This window comes from Macrobrachium nipponense, chromosome 11, assembly GCF_015104395.2.
Source record: "Macrobrachium nipponense isolate FS-2020 chromosome 11, ASM1510439v2, whole genome shotgun sequence".
Classification (NCBI taxonomy): Eukaryota; Metazoa; Arthropoda; class Malacostraca; order Decapoda; family Palaemonidae; genus Macrobrachium; species Macrobrachium nipponense.
In genome coordinates this window covers 97,054,362-97,074,671 of record NC_061087.1, presented here as the reverse complement: position 1 = coordinate 97,074,671, position 20,310 = coordinate 97,054,362, and the positions used below count along the sequence as shown (strand labels likewise).

General features: G+C 35.9%; 1 protein-coding gene across 2 annotated transcripts in view; it reads right to left on the bottom strand.

Annotated features, from left to right (window-relative positions):
* LOC135207703 (myosin-2 heavy chain-like) overlaps positions 1-20,310 on the bottom strand; it is a 271,723-nt gene that overhangs the window by 131,593 nt on the left and 119,820 nt on the right. For both annotated transcript variants that reach the window (XM_064239548.1, XM_064239539.1), the window contains 14 exons: positions 19,734-19,793; positions 18,715-18,774; positions 18,251-18,310; positions 17,968-18,027; positions 16,632-16,691; positions 16,001-16,045; positions 15,534-15,593; positions 13,945-14,004; positions 13,206-13,265; positions 10,473-10,532; positions 10,076-10,135; positions 9,559-9,618; positions 6,172-6,912; positions 5,078-5,184 (listed from right to left, as the gene is read on the bottom strand). In XM_064239548.1, the coding sequence (XP_064095618.1) occupies positions 5,078-5,184; positions 6,172-6,912; positions 9,559-9,618; positions 10,076-10,135; positions 10,473-10,532; positions 13,206-13,265; positions 13,945-14,004; positions 15,534-15,593; positions 16,001-16,045; positions 16,632-16,691; positions 17,968-18,027; positions 18,251-18,310; positions 18,715-18,774; positions 19,734-19,793 (1,553 nt within the window). The remainder of the gene's footprint in view (positions 1-5,077; positions 5,185-6,171; positions 6,913-9,558; positions 9,619-10,075; positions 10,136-10,472; positions 10,533-13,205; positions 13,266-13,944; positions 14,005-15,533; positions 15,594-16,000; positions 16,046-16,631; positions 16,692-17,967; positions 18,028-18,250; positions 18,311-18,714; positions 18,775-19,733; positions 19,794-20,310) is intronic.

The following is a 20,310-nucleotide window of genomic DNA, read 5'->3' as shown; positions in this document are numbered from 1 at the left end:
TTTTTCCTGAGTTTTAACTAACAAAATAGGAGGTTTTAAGCATTTTTATAGGGGTTCCAACTATTCTTGGGTTCTAACTATTCACGGGGGGGTCTGGTATGCATCCCCAGCGAATATGGGGGGCCACTGTACTTACCAAATAATTATTCAGCTATCGATTATGCCTCACACGACATCCTAAACTCAAAAATTCGTGAACAAGTGACTGCTGCAGAGTGGGGGTGACAGGCCCCGCCAACGACAACAGGAGCTAGTGAGCAACAGAAACCACAGGTGTCATTATTTTTTGCCACAAAGTCCATGAAAAGTCAATGTGATGGGAGAGGAGACTAAAGGAGGGGTCTCTGAAAACAGGATGCTGTAGCCCTCCTTTAATACCCTGATGATCCATGGTTTTGCTTCTCTGCAATCCCACTTCTCCCAGAATGAGAGAAGTCTGGCTCCCACTAGCGAGCGCACGAAGATTTCTGGCTCACATTTTAGGTTGAGATTTGGAGGAGGAGTGCTTCTTGAGGGACTTCGACTAAAAGAGCAAGTTGGAGTGGGGCCTAGGTTGAGACTGGGGTCTGTTCCCACAAAAGGGGTGCTGCTGAAGCAGATACAAACTTTTGATGAAAGGGAGCCGTTGAAGAAGTCTTGGAGCAATGCGATGACTGTTTCAGAAGATCCTCAGTATATTTCTTCTGCAATAAAAAAGCAATCTGCTCTCCCATAGCCTGGGGAAAGGTTTGCAAAGGGTACAAAGGTGAGAAAAGCAAGGCGGATTTCTGTGACAACGTAACCACTTGCAAAGCGAACAAACACCAACGGTCCCTCTTCCTCAGCACCCCAAAGGCAAAGAGAGAGACAAGTTCCGAAAAACCATCTTGAATGGCTTTATCAGCGCACGAAAGCATGCCCAAAAGGTCTGTAGTAATGGTGTCATCTAATCCATTGGTGTTTTCAATTTTCTTAGCAATGGCTCCCACTGTCCAGTCCAGGAAACTGAACACCTCGGTCACCTTAAAAATATTCTTCACAAAGTGGTCGAACTTGGCAGAAGAAAAGAAAATCTTGGCCGGTGCAAAGCTGTGCGATGAGAAGTCAATGAGGAATGAGAAGTCCCCTTGGGAGGAGACAGTGACTCCCAGAGAGGGGTGCTTCTCCAGTAGCATAAAGCCTGTAGGTTCTCTTGATCAAATGACAGGGAGGGTGTGCAAACATAGCCTTCCCTTGCTCTCTCTTCATCGAGAACCACTCCATGACAACCTTCATGGATTTCTTAGACAAGGTAGAAAGCACCATCTTGGGAAGGAGAGAAATCGAGCCGACTTTTTGACATAAGGAACATGGAGGCAGGAGACCATGGAGTAGCTGGTGAGAAGCAGCCAGGATCATTCTCTAAGAGAAAATGAAGGAGAAACTTGTGTGCAGTAAGTTGTGCAGAGTCGTTTCGTATCCCCTTCATCTTCCAAAGAAACCAGAGATAGGTCAGTAGCAGTCTTGGTGGTATTTCCTACAGGAGGAGTTTTCCTGATATAATTCAGGATCTCTGTAAGTTGATCCTTGAAAGGACCGAGAGAGGGGGTTGCCCAATTCTGAAGTGCAAGCTTGATGTTGCTGATGAGAGGAGTGTCCAGAAGAAGGAGCCAAGTGTTGCAAGTCCATAGCAATCACATTTGCATGATGAACAGGAATGAGATCAGGAAGTGCTGGAGCAATAGCAGGCAGTGCAAGAACAAGAGCAGGAAGTAGCTGTATGAAGGAGGAGCAATGTTAGGTGTCCTTATGCTGCTTGATCGGCATGGGAGACTCAGGAGCTGAATCCAGCATATGACTTTTTAATGGTCTAGACGAGCTAAGGTAGCGCCTCTGACACCTGTGATCGGGCTCCGAATCTGAACTGGAGGATAAGCGGTGTACATCCACTGACATGCCTTTCCAGCAGCAGTTGGTTGAATCCTGGGATTTAACAAGAGAATCAACAGAGGAGTCAACAACCCCTGGGCAAATCCCATCAGTCTCCCTTGGACCACCAGTATGTCTTCTCCCTGGTGCAGGGGTGGGACACTGACCATCATCTAGAACTGATGGGACGGGAAACCACCTCCTCCACTACCACTTTGGTGGACACTTAATCACTGTTCACGGTGTTACTTACCACAAACACTCAAACTTGTCCATGAGGACTCAAAGGGACGCCCCTAACTTAACACATAGAACTTACGACTTGGTTACACTTATCAAATTCTGAATTAATCCTAGATTCGAGACTGGCAATGGCATCAAGTTTAGAAGCATAGAAGCTGAGCTTGGGAGTACGGGGGGCAAGAGAGGGACTGAGGATGGGAGAAAGGTGATTACCAGAGTAGAGGGAAGAGCAATACCGGAGTTTGCCTTAGGCCTAGGTGAAGAATCTCTACTAATAGAGGCCCTACTTTAGGCGTGTTCGGTACGAGCAGCCACCATTCTAATCCTATTCTTCTCCAACTTATTCACGTGTGACTCAAGAAGCCTCAACCTACTCTCATCCCAGGCCTTACTCTCACTGAAAATAAGCTCTCTTGTACAAACCTGGCACCTACACTTATTGCACATAGTATGTGCATCATAGCACAGCTTGATTAGTCTAGTTTTGCAGCCTTCACTACAATAGCAAAGACTGGAAGCACTAGAATCGAACATACTAACTAACTAGAGCTAAGAAAGAAGCTAAATTTGCAAAGCAAACCAAACAGAAGGCAACAGTCGAAAACCAAAGGGGGTACGTCACCAACTTCAGCAAACCAGCGAACATAAATTCAGAGCATGATGACGTGTTGCCAATTGCACAGCAAAAATAAGAATGACGCTGATGGCTTCTGTCGCTTGCTAGCTCCGATTGCAGAGGGCAGGGCCTGTCACCCCCCCTTTGCAAGTCACTTGTTAGCAAATTTTAGAATTTAGGATGTGATGACAGGCATAATCTTTAGTTAAGTAATTACTTGATAAGTTACTTATATAAAACATTGTTTTAGAAAGACATTGGGGATAATACTGAACTCTTATGGAATATAAATGAAAAGGATTGAAACTGTTGAGATAAACCATCTGCACAGTATATGCAGTGTAGGAAGTGACAAGAATGAGAAAATGCACTGAAGTTAGCACAGGCGACAGGATTACTTAATGTATATTGAAATGGTTTGGTCACATGGAAGGCATGGATGATGGTAAGCAACTGTCATAAAAAAAAATTCTATGCATGGGTAACTACCATTATCAATTGTAAGTTATTTTCTCCCATTAGTTATGGGAGCAAAGATTTACAATTGGTGCAGAAAAAAGGGCAAAAGAATTCGTGGAAAAATGGATATGATGAAGTTCTGGACCTGACAAGAGTTCATGCAGAAAGAGCACAGGATTACCGTATATACTCGTGTAAAATGCAACCTCGCATATCATGCGAACCCCAAATTTTCACCCTTAAAAATGATTTTATCATGTATCTTGTGTATCTTGCGAGTTAAATTTTCTAGACCAAATAACAATGGGCTAACCTCTTTTCCTCCTCTTATCTATTCCTTTTTTTAGTTAGGCTAACCGCTTTTCCTCAATCTCTTTATCCCACCTTCTAGTTAAGTTTAATAAAGCATAAGAGAATAATGTTACTTGTTGTGTAAACGCATACAGCCAGAAACAGCAGATTTGCTATGAACCACCGAATCTGATAACAACAGGGGTTTTGCTTGCATTTCAACCATTGTATGATAGCAAAAATTACCATAGGTATGTTACAAATGACGTTAATGAAAACAGAACTGATATATTTTTACATTACTATATCCTTACTCACTATGGAGAAAAGATCGAAAAGGGCATATAGGTACTGCTAAATTTAAGCTGTATGTTTTAGTTAAAGCTGAGGAAAGAATGTTGAACTGCTAACGACTATGTATTATCATGCATCGGCAACATGGATGAAACTCCCACAAACTTCAGTATAGTACAGTGGACGGCCCCGTATTCATGGATTTCTCTCTGAAAACTTCCTCCCATTTTTTGCAGGAAATTCACCTAATCGCGGTATTTTTCAATGAGATATATCCACAAATTCCGGTTTTTTATATAAATTTCATCATAAAAAAAAACAGGTATAAATATTTTTAGTGGGTTTTTCTTGAGTTTTAACTAAAAAGTAAGCTATTTCAAGTGTTTTTATAGGGGTTCCAACTATTCACGTGTTCTAACTCTTCGTGGGGGGGTCTGGTACGCATCCCCTCGAATACGGGGGGACCACTGTAGTAACATTGAACTTGACTGTAAACAAAATTTGAGAGAAACGTGTTTTAATCAAAACTACTGAGCATGAAAGAACACATTTTACTGTTTTCAATTTGATAAAAGATAAATATGTAAAGCTCGTAGTATTCTGATGCGATCAAGTGAAAATATCGAACAGAATCTGTTGATTTTTGTTTATGCAACATGCCCTTAGCGCCATCTACTAATGAAAAAATAACCAAATTTCGTTTACAATGTTAGGTATTCAAGTGATATTTTGACTTAACACTTTGTACAATGTAAAATATCTTGTCCCATATAAATAGAGTAACTTGAGATTCATTTGCGCTAACTAGATTTGAGTTCATTACAGCAAAATGAACTTGCCTCGCAATCGCCCTCACCTGATTTCCAAACCAAAACAGTGATTGCTATGTTTATATTTTATAATACAAACAAATAGTAATATGAAAATACATACAATATTATTGGATATAGTGAAGTAAAGCATAACACTTTAAAAGATCCATGGAAAATATACATATTCATTATTTGTATTTTATCATATGATACTAATATGTGATTATTACATACTCTAATTCTATATCTCATGTATGATGTGACCCCCCTAAAATTAGCTCCAAAATTAGGTTTTCAAAAGTGGCATAATACATGAGTATATACAGTAGTTTATGATCATCCTGCAAAGAAAAAGTAGTAGTCACCCCTTTCATACAGGTAACAATGTAGGTGATATCTCAAACTCAAATTGCAAGCAACACATACTGACAATTAACAATATGTACTGTAATATTAATTAAAAATACTACTATACCTTGAATGTGTATAAGTGGTGTGAGCTAAGTAGTAATATTTCCATAATTTGTCTCTAATTTTTTTGTCTTCTTTACTAGACTTTATTTCTTCCCAGCGGCTCATAAACTGTAAAGGAAAACAATATTTTTATCAATCTGCATTACTACCATTCATTAAATTAAGAGAGAACACACAACATGGACAGTATATAACTAATACCTAAAACACATTATCTATCGATACCACAAAAAAAGTGGTATTGATAGTTCACTGGTCTGGTTAATTCAAACAATTACTGTTACTTTGTCAGGCTGGTTATATATTTTGTTATCTACTTTTTTTGTTATTCTCTTAGGCCATTTATAAGCTATAAATATTGTTACCTTCATATCAGAAAGTCCCTGATGGTATAACTGAAATACACAATAAGAGATAGATGTATTCGGTTGACCTAATCAATGAAGTATGTACCATATCTTGCTTTTGGTCAACTATTGTGGGTTACAGCTAGGGTGGATTTGCTGATTTATGAAATTTAGGCTGTCAAGCATAACACTGGGGTACTTACTGCCATTCAGCACTAAAGAAAAAGAAAAAGAAAAAGGAGTGTAGGACAGTAAGACCAAAGAGAGGAAGTGGGATTGGAGGTAGATTAGAAGGCTAAAATGTGGGTATACACCTAAGGGCTGAAGGCATACTGCAGTGCACAACTTGAGATGCACTGACATAACTACCCCAGCTGGAGAGAGAGAGAGAGAGAGAGAGAGAGAGAGAGAGAGAGAGAGAGAGAGAGAGAGAGAGAAGAGTATTTATGGAATATATATAATTTTGGCCAAAGGCCAAGCACTGGGACCTATGAGGTCATTCAGCACTGAAAGGGAGACTGAGGGACGAAAGGTTTCGAAGGCGTAACAGGAGGAAAACCTCACAGTTACACTATGACCCCCTCAATGGGGATGAGTACTCATTGTTTTATTATAATGTACACTACCAAAACATGAGGGCCTTAAAGAGTTCCTTATACAGGGCCTCGACAAGATGATCCTCACCCCACTGGAGTGAAACCATTCAAAACAATATTCATCTGATGACAATAAGACCATGAGTACTTACATTTTCAACACAGGCTATGCTAGTTTCGCTGTTTTCTTCATCATTCAGGTTTCCTGCTGGATGAATCTCTTTTGTGCTCTTTCCTTCAACTTTCTTTTCTTCTTCAACTCCATTCTTTTCATCTTCTATTTTTCTCACTTCCTCCTCTCCTTGCTTCTCTAGCTTTTTCTTTTCTTCCTCTATCTTTTTTATTTTTCTCACTTCCTCCTCTCTTTGCTTCTCTAGCTTTTTCTTTTCTTCCTCTATCTTTTTCTTTTCTTCTTCGATCTGCCTTTTCTCTTCCTCAAGTTTTTTCCTATCTTCTTCAATTTTTTTCTTTTCATTGTAGTCATGATCATTTTCATTAATTTCGTTTTCAACTTTTACACTTGCGTTTAATTTTACTGATGGCTGTTTTCTGTCTTTTTCAGAGTTGACACTTTGAAACACACACTTAACATCACTACTTACTTTCTTATCCTCTACATTTTCAGATTTAATTTTTTTGCTGGGAATGCCTTCAGTTTTAATTTTCATCTTACTTTTATCAAAAAAACCTGTGATAGAAGTTTGTGAACAGTTGCGAATTATCTTACGTATTTCTGATCTTGAATACGAGGGAACCTTATGAACAGTTTCTAGGGATTGGGGTTTGGCACTCACTGACTCCTCTACAATTTCTATATCACTATTTTCTTCTGCTTTTTCTTCAGTCTTGACACCACCAGCATGTACTGTTCCATTCACTTTTGCCGGTGAAACCTAGAAGAGAAAAACAGAAAAATTACTTACTGTAATAAAAAAATCTGCAATAACCACAAAAGACAATGTTAGAATACAGCAGCCAGTATCACATGGTGTCATATTTGCTCAATGTACAGTACTGTACTACTACTACTACATGGTATAAAATTTTATCAATGGGCAGAGTTACTAGGAGTGTAATATGATGCAACCAATAAAAAGTTTAATGTTATGAATCGCATAAAACGTCAAGTATAACCCTTAAAAGCCTGTTGGCATAAACATTTTACCCTATTTTGTTTTGTGCTCTACAAATGGATGATTAGAAAAATATTTTTATAATAAAATCAAGTTTTATACATATACTTATCAAGTAATTACTTAGCTAACGATTATGTCCGCACAGTATCCCAAATTAAAAAATTTGTGAGCTTGACTTGCCATGCAGGAGTGACAGGCCCCACTCAAGGCAACGGGGAGCTAGTGAGCGACCGAACCCAATAGGGCGGGCTCTGATTTAGTAATTACTTGGTAAGTATGATACTAATAAAACTTCATTTTATTATAAAAATATAATTATTATACAAGTAACTTACCAAGTAATTATTTAGCTGAATTCCACATTGCAGGGGGGATGGGATAAACGGACTAGACTGATTCAATGCACTAAGAAGTGTTATTGCTGAACTAGATGAATGGCTAATGCTTTGTCTTTGTTGCTGCTTAAAACTAGATATGGAAGCTATCCCTAACAGAGACAAATCCATTAAATCTAATGCAATAACCAACGTCCCCTAATGCTTCACTGTTTGCTATCTTGTATTCGTGTCCATCCCCTTCAGCTTTACATTGCACTATTTTTCACCTTCCATTTATGACCAAATCCTTCAAGTGAGCCGTAGACATCAAGAAACTTACTTACGTGGTCTCATTATGCTGCTTAAGAATCAACATGCAGTACTTGCCTTTCTACCAGAATTGGCAGTTATTTATCAAGTACTACCAATGTTTTGAGCCAAAAGCAATAGTATATAGTTAAATATTTAGAACAATAGAACAAGATGTTCTAAACACAATCAATGTATCATGAACTATGGAACAGTAATATGGTATAAGAAGAGATTTATCAATATTGTACTTAAAAAACTACACCTTTTGCATTTAAGCATAAACCAATAAATGCAACAATAGCGATACTAAAAAAACACACACAATAGGTTTAGTCACTGAATACAATCAGGACCTATATGCTCTTGGTTATGTTGTTTACATAAACATGCCTTATGATTGATCAAGTCCAATTTGGATGAAAGTCTGAAAATAGCAACTTAAATACCTAATTGTCTCCTACATGCTGATTGAATTTCTTCAAAACAATCAACAAGCTTTTGGGGTTTCTGAAAAATCACCTGGTTTGGGAGGTATGGCTACCACGTAACCAACCCACCACAGAAAGATTAATAACACAGAAATACTTTTTTTTTCTTCGCAAAGGAAAGTTAATGAACACAATTCAAAACTCTCAACACAGCCATCAACCATATATCACAGAGAAACACCCCAAAGAAAATTATTTTACGTTGAAATACAAGAACAATTATCAAACTAATTTTCCTTTTGCAAAGTTGAGGGTTAATAAGTTATTTTATGTTGTTTTGTTCTTTATCCTGCTTGGTACTATTCTTCTCTTAATACTATTCTTCTTCTGTTTCATACTTGATTTACTTTCATTTCCATATATTCCATATTTTAGAACTACTATCATGAAAATATTAATGTCTAAATATAAAAATATATTTCATGTGGTCCTTTTTAGTATTAGAAGACTTCAAGAAAATATCAAAACCAGCATAAAATAGAAACCTTTAATATTTCATGGGGCTTCCAACTATTTTCCATTTTTTTTTTTTTTTTTTACTAAAGACAATCAGTCCTAATGCAATACTCTGACATGCCAACAGTTCGTTTACTACTGTAACAGTGATCCTTTTATATTTATGGAATATTCATCAACAAGACCACAGCGCACCATCAAAACCATCTAAATTGTCTGATTTGAAATATTCATCAACAAGACCACAGTACACCATTAAAAACAGCTAAATTACCAAGACATGTACACACTGATCAATATACACCATAGGGTTGAATATGTTAAGCTGTGGGTAGAAAATCCCCTAAACTACAAAAATAAAGAACTTTGGAAGCCATTGTATTAAAACTGTCAAATGCCATATGCAGCTGCAGCAAAAATTCTTTTTTTTTTTTTTATACCAAATCCCCCTTGGTTTTTATTGGTTTTGGGACATAAGTAACAAAAGGACTAAAAGAAACAGATGAAAAGTAAAACTCAGTGAGTTAAGCAAGCAGGGTTAAGGACACCAAAAAGAACCTTTAAAGGTAAAAAGTCAGTAAGCTATGCAAGCAGGTGAAGGGACACCAAAAATGGCCTTTAATAATTTGTACTGTGTGCTACAAAAGCCACAAAGTCAGCAATAACTGTTTATGGGGTTGTCTGCTAGGAGTCTGGGCAAAACCCAGCTATGGTGACTTTCTTAGTACATTAAGACATTCAAGTACCAAAAAGAATTAAAATTAAAAAAAAATAATAAAAAACAATAACATCTACAAAATGCCTCGATTTAAGGAAGAAAAAATTCAAACCTTGGGTTCATCCAAGATAATATCATCCGTGTTCCAGCCAACTGGCTGCTGTGTTACATCCTGAAATAGTTTGAAATAAGCTATAGCAAAAATATCACTGAAAAGTTATAATTTAAACTATGTAAGGCATCTTTTTGATCATAGAAAAGGACATGAAATGCTCACAAAATTCAATATACAGAGGAATATCTAATTCAAGCATTAGTCTGCTAAAAAAATTAAACCAAATATTGCAATGATGGCTTTTGGTCAATGGGCTTGCACCTTGAATTATTTAATAAGAGATGATAGTCCTATATATGTAACATCAGTTTTTTTTTTGGCAATTTTACCTCATTCCGTGAAGTTGTGTTAAATCCAACTAATGTCAGGAAAAATTCCATTAGCAAAAGTGAGCTACAGTGACTTTGAGTATACATTCAAGTGCCTAAAAGAATTAACATAGTGAAAAAATAGTGAAAAAATAAAATCTAGTCAATGCTTCAATTTGAAGGAAAGATAATGAAGAAGTTCATACCTCAGAGGATTCCAAGAAAATATCCTTCATGTTCCAGCCAACTGGCTGTTGCATTAATTCCTGAAATAGTTTGAAGCAAGCTATAGCAAAATCATCACTGAAATGCTATAATTCAAACTGTCTCAAACACCTTTTCTATCAGAGGAAGGCCATGCAAATGATTGCAAAGTTAAATATGAAGAGGAATGTTTAATTCCCGCATTAACATGATAGAAAATTAAACCAAATATTGCAAAGGCAGCTTTCGGGCAATAAAGTTCTCAATGCAAAATTAGTTTCTTTAGTCATTTTACCTCCCCCCAAGTTGTGTTAATCATGATCCATTAGAATTAAAATTATTACCAAAATAAGTCTAATATATGGTTCAATTTGAAGGAAAGAATGAAAAAGTTCATACCTTGGGTTCATCAAAGAAAATATTCTGTGTTTTCCAGCCATCTGGCTTTTGTGTTAACTCCTGAAATAGTTTAAAAGTAAGCTATAGCAAAAAACCTCTGAAATGCTATAACTCAAACTTTGCAAAGCACCTCATCTATCAGATAAAGGATAGGCAAATGATCACAAAGTTGAATATGCAAAGGAATGTATTATTACAGATATAATATGATAGCACATTAAAATATCAAATTTTATAATTTGTATTTTTCTAGGATACAAACTACACTGTCATGAATGGAAGTTCTCACACAATGCAGTCTTTGGTTGTCATTGGCTTAACTAGAAAAGCAAAACCCTACTGAATACACCTATGAGCCACTTGTGACCTAAGCCAGCCTTAGTCTTCCATTTTGTTAATCAACTGCCTTCTGTGCCACTCACCGCCATGATTGGGAGATTGAAACCATGAGGGGTTGTAGAAAAAATTAAACTTCCCCATGAAAGCTAGGTTCTCATCCTAGGAAAAATACAAATTACTAATTAAAATTTGGTTTGTTATGATGGGAATTCAAACCTATGCTTTCATAAATGGAGCCTCACCAACAGGGAGGCCAATTTAACCAATGGGGGTGGTGGGCATGCCCTGGCATGAAGTGTTGCACCTTACAATGCCAAAGGGTCTACCTCCCACAAAACTCAGGCCAATAAACACGTGGGACAGGCCCATCCTTGTATTCACCATGCCTGACTGAGCTGTTGAACAATGCTGCTGGTTTTTTCTTGGCCATAGAACCAACTCATCCTTGTCGTCAAGTTTGAAAACATTCAAACTTGAGGTCCAGTAACACCAAAAATGCCTAGGACAATTCCAGGGAGACTGAGGACCAACCAACAGAGTGCGAGACACTACAAGAGGGCATGTATTTTTGTTTGTATGGTGTTTTTTCTTTGCATAGAACCAGTGGTTTATTCAGCAACGGGATCAACAGCTTTATGTGACTTCTGAACCTCGTCAAGAGTGAACCTCTATCACCAGAAATACACATCTCTAACACCTCAATGGAATGCCCGAGAATCGAACTCACAAGAGGGCGTGTAGCTCTCCCACTCTTCCCCAAGGCAAGCAAAAGGAGGAAAACTGTCCTCAACATCAAATATATCTGACACTTTCCTCACAGGTTCATACTGGGGTCATCTCAGTCAAGAAACAACTTTGGTTATGTCCCACTCAGGGGACAATTCTTCTCGAAGTGGAGATGGTCTCAGCTAGGGCAAAATAGTCAGAGGGGAAGGAAAAGGGCTAAGAACTGCCCTTCTTATAATGCTTTTTCTCACAGACACATTACATGCTATAACTGCCACCCAACACATTCTTAACACACAAACTCTTATACTGTCTTACCTCATGAAATACAGACCAAGTATGGATCTGCCATCCTTGCCCACACAATGAAGGAAATGGGGTTTTGTGTCCTCCATGATAACCAAGAAACACAAGGAAGTGGCTATGACACACAGGCATGGCTGCCACACTGTGCACTAGGTTACATGAAGGTCACTCAAATAACATAAAAAGCCTCTCTTCAGAACCAGAAACCATAATAAAACTTTATGGAATAAAACACTGGGCTACTAAAAGGGCAATGACCCTGCAGAGGAGATAATAAAAGGGCAGGAACACATGACACACACAAAGAAATCTCCGCTAAACGGGAGAAAAAAGCAGTGACGAGAGTGCACGGTAACGGTTGAGATCAAAATGGAAGAATAAGCCCGGCTCAGGTCAGGTGTGACTCAGGCCTAAGCTACAGGATTTTTTTTTCTAGTTAAGTCAGCAACAGCCACTCTCGCCTTGCTTGAGAAACTCCATTTATGAGAGCAAAGGTTCGTAGTCCCATTGAAACAAACAAATATTGCAATGGCAGCTTTTTATCAGCATGTTTACCTCTTCAATTGTTTAATGAGAAATAATAATCCTCAATGCAATATTAGATTTTTAGTAATTCTACCTTCTCACAAGATGTGCTACTTATGATCCCCAAATAATGTAAGGACAAAAAATTATCCACCAATTAATGTTGAGACAAAGTGCAAGGGCAAAACCCAGCTACAGTTACCTTCCGAGTGATACATCCAAGTACCTAAAAGAATTAACATACTAAAAAAATAAAATCTAATAAATACTTCAATTTGAAGTAAAGACAATGAAAAAGAAGTTCATAGCTCAGATGCATCAAAAAAAATATCCTTCATATTCCAGCCAACTGGCTGATGTGTTAAGTCCTGAAATAGTTTGAAGCAAACTATAGCAAAATCATCACTGAAATGCTGTAAAACACCTTTTCTATCAGAGGAAGGCCATGCAAATGATCGCTGTTGAAAATATAGAGGAATGCTAATTCTAGCATTAACCTGCAGGAAAATCAAACCAAATATTGCAAGGGCAGTTTCTGGGCAACATGCTAGCCTTTTGTATGTTTGAGAGATAAGGATCCTCGATGCAACATCAGTACTTTGGCAATTTTACCTTCTCCCAAGAGGTTAATTATGAACCAGCAATTAATAATGTCAGGACAAAGAGCTAAACACATGCCTGTAGTCAGACAACTCTTGGAGGTTTATAAACTCAAAACATATGACACAGAGAGAGAGAGAGAGAGAGAGAGAGAGAGAGAGAGAGAGAGAGAGAGAGAGAGAGAGAGAGAGAGAGAGAGAGAGAGAGAGAGAGAGAGAGGCATTAAAAACTTCATACCTTGGGCACTTCTGAGACTGTACCCTGGCTGTTCCAGCCAACAGGTTTTTGTGGCAATTCCTGAAACATTCCAAAGAAAGATAAGGCTAATGCTAAGAGAGATTACACTAGTACTAACAAAAATAACACATTTATTAAGAGGTAACCGCTTTTATTTTTAATCAATAAAATTCCTAAGAAAATGTAACATGACTGCTTGAGTCCTAAAAAGAAAATAAACTTGCATGAACTATTACAGATATCTTGTTAACAAAATGGCTCATAATTGCTCATCAACTTGCACCGATGCTTTTCATACGTAAACTCTTATTCATTAATAGAAACTAATCAGCATTACATACTGTACTAAAGGATAGAGGAGCAAAGTCACCACCCCCAACTTAATGTGAAGGGTTTCTCAGCAATGTAGAAATGAACCTTTTTAATATTATCACAATGAAATCATTTATCCATACAAACTATGCAATATTTCTACACCTGACACAGATTCTAAAAATTCATTCTTATAAAACTAAAGGCATAGATCAAATAACGCTCATAGACAAAAAACAAATGCAAAACCTGCTGAATTTTGTGGGGAAAATCAGATCTTGTCCTTTAGTACTGCCTACTGCACTTTGCCAAAAGGCACAGTTAATAGTACAATAACCCTCTTAAAGAGGTCACCTTTATTACAAAAATAAAATCATAGAAAGAAAAATTTAAGATATGCTTCAACCTTGAGCAAGAAAACTCATACCTTAGATGTTTCCAAGGCATTTCGTTGGCTGTTCTGGCCAACAGGTAACAACGGTACGTCCTGAAATAATGTGACGCAAGGTTAGGTAAACACAATGTCACTAAGGTGCAAAACATCAAGACTAACACCCCCCCCCAAAAAAAAAAAAAAAAAGTCCTTTTGGGCAGAGCACCTTTCCTCTGAACAGAGAAACATGCAGAAAGCAATGAAAGAACACTTAAAAAGAAGTACAAAAATCTGGTGAAGAACTTTGGTCCATATGCTTGCCTTCAAATACATCTACCTCACATAAGATAATGGTTTGCAATTCCACCACTTAATTTTCTATGCTTTTACTTCTCTTGCAAAACTAAACCAATATGCCATATTTCTTAGTGCCAAAGATCCTTCAACCTTCAAGATACACCCCAAATTTGACTTGCAAAATTTTGAAAACAAAAGCAAACATAATACGGGATAACATGCTAGCACACCATATTGATTATTGTAGTTTTTCAGTTATTTTTTTCAAGATACTGTTTAATATTTTTCAGTTATATTGATTTAAAAAATTAAATAAGCTTCTTTGAAGCTTGCATTCCAGCAAACTGAAAAACATTAACCCATCAGGAAGTAACATACAGTACAAACCGACCAGCTATGTTAAGTCAGAAATTTCCTTGGCCAACAGTGTCTCAATGCAGGTAAACATGAAGACCTATGCAGCAATTTTTTCCGATCTCAAATAAATGAAAAACTAAACACCACAATGGAAGATATTACAAATACAATAATTTACTATCACACAGTTACACTTGTTTAAAACACAGCAAAAAACTGACATCCCAAATGGAACAAAATGAAATTAGAATAAAGATTGAAAGCCCAAAAATACAGATGTTACAAATAAGTAAATCCTTTTTAATCTTCAAAACCTGAAAATATTTTGCATACTATTATCTATTATCAATAAGAAGTTAATACTAGCAAATTTTTAAAGAAGTCAATTGTGAATTTTTTAAGTACATATCATAAAAAGAGCAACTTATAGTATAGTATCAATTTACTTTGTTTAAAATTTACCGCTATAGTGTTATTTATTGATAAGTCTTTTAAAATATAACATTTTACTTTCATTAGCTATCAAAGTTCCCTTAAAGACAAAGTTGTTTGAGAAGAGTGACAATACCAGTAATGATGATATATTTCTAAGCTTAATTATGATACTTTTGTCTGATTATCTTTCAGGAGGTCTGAATAGTTTTTCAAAGATAACTTTCCTCTGCTTAAGATGTGCCGATGAAAACATAACCTTCAGTCACTTGCACATATACGTAGTATATTTCTGAGACTTATCTTTTGGGAAAAAAAAAAGATCCTATGACACCAGGGAATATGGTAATTATGTGTCATGCACGATCAAAGCACTGAAATTATGTAGAAAACATGAATCAATCCTGCTCAAGGCCACCAAATCCTTGAATGCTGAATGGTAAAATACCTATGCCAAGTTACTCGAACATAAAGTACCTTTAAAAAAAAGATACAAAATCATAAACACAAAAATCCAAGAAGTGTTTTAACCTCGAGAAAAGACAGAAATTTCATACCTCCGATATTTCCGAGGCAGTATCCTCAATAGTGCAAACATTAGGCTCAACTGGTGTGGCCTGAAATATGACAGAATTGTTTAAAGACACAATACCTTTTCTATAAATGAAAGGCTGTACAACCGATCTAGTAACACAGTACTTGAACAAATGTTTAATTCTAGATCAGACAGATAATGAATGAAACAAATTTGAAGTATCTTTAATTCTTAATCCCTTAACAAGGGACAAGTTTGCCCCACTCAACATTGTATCTTTCATACTAGTACTTCTCTGATACAATTAATTATCTTAAGAATGAAAAGAGCAACCCAATAAAAGGCCACATAATTCTTAGGAATCTAACTGCAAAGCACTTTAGTTACTGCAATATTTGCCTATAAGTACTTTGAAATAAAGATAATTGCTAATTGCCAATGACCATGAAGGGCTTCCACCCGGAGAAAAGAAAGATATGAATTTCATACCTTAGTTGTTTTTAAGGTAGTATCTTCAAGATGGACTGTTGGGACCTGTAATATGCCAAAACTAACTCAAAACTGAAATCTTTCAAAAGCATTTGCATCACTAAAATGTGAGTTAAACTAAACGTCATTAAGAATGCTAAATTATTTCCTACATTTTAATAACATTAGGGTAAAAATTTAAAATAAAACATCAAATACAAAGTAATCAGCTTAAATAGTTGCCTCAGATTGACACAAGTTCAATGCCCAAAATTTTACATAAAAATTTGTAACAAGTTTGTAACTATTGAAAAATAAATCCCTTCATAAGGCCCTATAATTTTTGGCTATTGTTGGATATACTACTACAAACAAGTATCAAAAAACAGTTCACAGAGCCTAGATAATCAAAATGGTTATTCTTTAGCAATTCCATGAAAGTACCCTTGCAACCATGAAGCTTCTGTGGCATCTCACAATATTCCATTGAGACAAGGAAAACTGCCTATGGCTCTATCATTTCAGGATATCACAAACCATACCAAACTTAAGACATTTATCTTTTATTAAAGTACCTCAAAAGAAATGAAAATAACAAAAGTTGAGACATCCAGAAATCAATTAACCTTCAAGTATTCTAAAATTGTCATACCTTAGGTAAATCCAAGACAGTACCCTTATTCTTCCAGCCACCAGCCTTGCATGGCAAATCCTAAAATAATTCAAATTTAGATGCAGGAAACTTCACTGAAATGCATTGCTTAAAAAAATTATGTCAATGGAGAGTTTACACTAATTAATTACAGTACATTTCCACTATTTGAAGGGCTATATCAACAAGTCAATGACAGTATTCAAGAGCTTTATTTTACATTCACCATACTATTCAAGAGCTTTATTCAACACTAACCATACTAAATATTTGTATGAAATAACTTGCCTTCTTCAAGTAATGTATTAGCATCGGAGTCACACTGTTATGACTGAATAATTTTATTCTCCTATTAAAGATTAGGCAAATTCTAATTGTGAAATTAATATGAAAAGAAAAACATTTCTATGCCTTAGAACATGCAATTCTTGAGAGTCAAGGGCACATAGAAGCAAAGGTTCTAGAACTGTACACCAAAGTACCCAAAGTACAGTACAAAACATTTCCTTGAATGAACATGAACCAAAATACAAACAGGTTTCTCCTGTTTCAGCCTCCTCAATTGTTTTTTAAAGACACCCTAGCTTCACGTACAGAAACTGTAAAATAAAATTTTTCTGAATGTCACCACTAATTAGTTTTACATTTCTGACGTTTAATCTAGATACGTATACAGTATGAATAAAGGCATATTAACCACATCTTTTGTTATGATACAGTCTCCATTCTCTTTTTACTATTACTGTTACTTATTTCATTCCATTTATAATTAAAATTCTATAATTTATTTTGGTACTTTCCCTTAGCATGTAATTTCGTTATCTAAAATGTTGTGATAACAAACTCAGACGTCAAAGAGTGTTTACTAAGAACAGGTAGTTTTAGACGTGATAATTAGTACCATGCATTGCATCAAGAGATCCGATTGACAGTTAACACAAGCATTACAGGAATGAAGGAACTTTGGGTCAAGGCCATTCAGTGCTAGTTCATAGTACAGTATGTAGTCAGTTTTATTTATTCTAAAATTCACAACCTATGCAAGTACTTATCACAATACAATATACTTGCATAAGGAAAAATAAAATCTTCATGATAAGACACCCTTATATCTGGCCATCAAATTCCACTACATTACTACATTTCTTAAGTGAACAATGGCAGCAATATGCTCTCCATCACAATACCTGTAATACTGATGCGCAAACTGTGCAGTATTACACAATGAATCAAAATGTACATGCGGAACCTTAAGGAAATTTAAATACTCGACTAAACCGTCCAAACAAACAAAGGCTTTATATCCTACGGCACATCAAGTAAAAATAGTTCATACCTTAGGTGTTTTTAAGGCAGTACCCTGGTAGTTCCAGCCAATGGGCTTTTGTGGTGGCTCCTGAAATATTTCAAAGCAAGTCAAGGCAAATGCCACTGAAATGCACTCACTCAGGAAATAAACATTTCCTGCTCAGGCCAACAAAATTCTTCAATCTTTAATGGCAAAATGCCTAGTACAAGTTACTGTATTTTTGCACATAAAGTACCTTATAAAAAGATACAAAATCATAAACACAACAATAAATATGCTTTCACCTAAAGAAAAGACAAAAGCTTCGTACCTCTGGCATTTCTGAGGGAATATCCTCAACAGTGCAAACAACAGGCTTCATTGATGTGGCCTGAAACATGACAGAATTGCTTCAGGACACAATACCTTTTCTATCAACGGAAGTATATGCAAAAGATCTGGTAATTTAATACAGAATGCTTAATACTACATCGGGCTGATAAGGAATTAAACAAATCATAAGTTGATTTTGCCACTTAATCCCAACTCAGTAGACAAGTGTGCTCTACTCAGCACAGTGTCTTTTGTACCAGTACTTATCTCATAGAAATAATTATCTTAAGAATGGGAAAAGCAATCTGATAAAAGGCCACATAATTCTTATGAATTTAATGCAAAGCCCCTTTTAGTTATTCCAATATTTGCCTTAAGTACCTTAAGAGAATGATACAAATTCCAAAATGGTGATTACCATGAAGGGCTTCAACCCAAAGAATAAACACATCAATTTCATACCTTAGGTGTTTCCAAGGTAGTATCTTCAATGTTGCAAACAATAGGCTTGACTGTTGGGCCCTGCAACATGTCAAAAGTAACTCAAGACCAAAAATCTTGGAAAAGGAATTTTGCATCACTAAAAGGTGAGTCACACTTAGGTAATTCAGAATGCTCAGTTTTTTCTTATATGAAATATTAATGCAATATCAATGGAAAAAAAATAAAAAATAAAAAATAAAATCCAAGGCATGAGTTTAAATGGTTACCACAGATCATCTCCCCAACAGAGTTTGATACCAGGAATTCTTTAATTGCAAATAAATCACTTTCTAAAGCCAAATAATTTTTGGCTGCTGATGAACACACCACAAACAACTATCAAAACCTTTCAGATTGGGCCTGGATAACATGAATGGTGCTGTATCTTAAGCAATTTTATAGCAGTATCTTTGCTATTCTAGCCAAGAAGCTTCTGTGTCTTTCCAAATGTTTTAAAATAAGACAAGGAAAATTTCACTAACTGTATTACTCCAATTAATAACTCTAAAGAAAAGACTTTATTTCATCATATCCAACATCTGATGATGATAAAGATCAGTAAGTTAATTATTCAAAAGTTTAAATCAATACGTACAAAGCACCAAAGTATGCAACATTGTAAATCCCATTTTTCATACACACCGATTTATCATAAGATGCACAAAATAACATATCTTATAATTAATAGATTATAATGACCAAATAAAAAAAATTGCTGAAAAATGTAATGAGGTACGTAATCTTTTTCCCCCATTACTCCACAAGTCAGTGATTTGTCCCAAAATAATGTTACCTTCAAAAACATCTTCTACATGATAACTATGGATGGTAATTAAGTCCTTGCCTGAAGCCATATCATTTCAGGATGTCACAAACCATACCACAAACATACTTATGACATTTTTAACAGTAGACTGAAGTACGTACCTCAAATGAAAATAAAACAAAGATGACATCCAAGAATCAATTAACCTTCAAGCATTTTAAAATTTTCATACCTTAGGTAAATCCAAGACAGTGTTCTTATTCTTCCAGCCACCAGACTTGAGTGGCAGCCCCTAAAATAATTCAAACTGAGACACAGGAAAACTTCACTAAAATGTATTGCTTCAAAAAATTATGTAAATTGTAAAGTTACAATAATTAATTACAATACATTTCCACTATCTGAAAGGCTATATCAGCAAGTCAACAACAGTATTCAAGAGCTTTATTTTACAGTAATCAAGCCAAATATTATTTGTATGAAATGGGTAACGTCTTCAAATACGTAATGTGTAGGTGACCAAGTCACTATTATGACAGAATAAGTTAATTCTCTTCTTAAAGATTACACAAATTTACATTGTGAAGTTAATAGGAGTAGGCAGGAAAAAAATCTATGCCATAAACAATGCAATTCTTAAAAGTCAAGGGCACAAGAAGGAGAGGATTAGAACTGCACATAAGTACAAGTATTCTCCTACTTACGATGGGTTAGGTTCCAAAAAACCCATCATATGTCAAAAAAATCATATCTCGTATATAGCCCAACCAACACTACGGTAATCAGTACCATCTGTACAAGTACAAGTA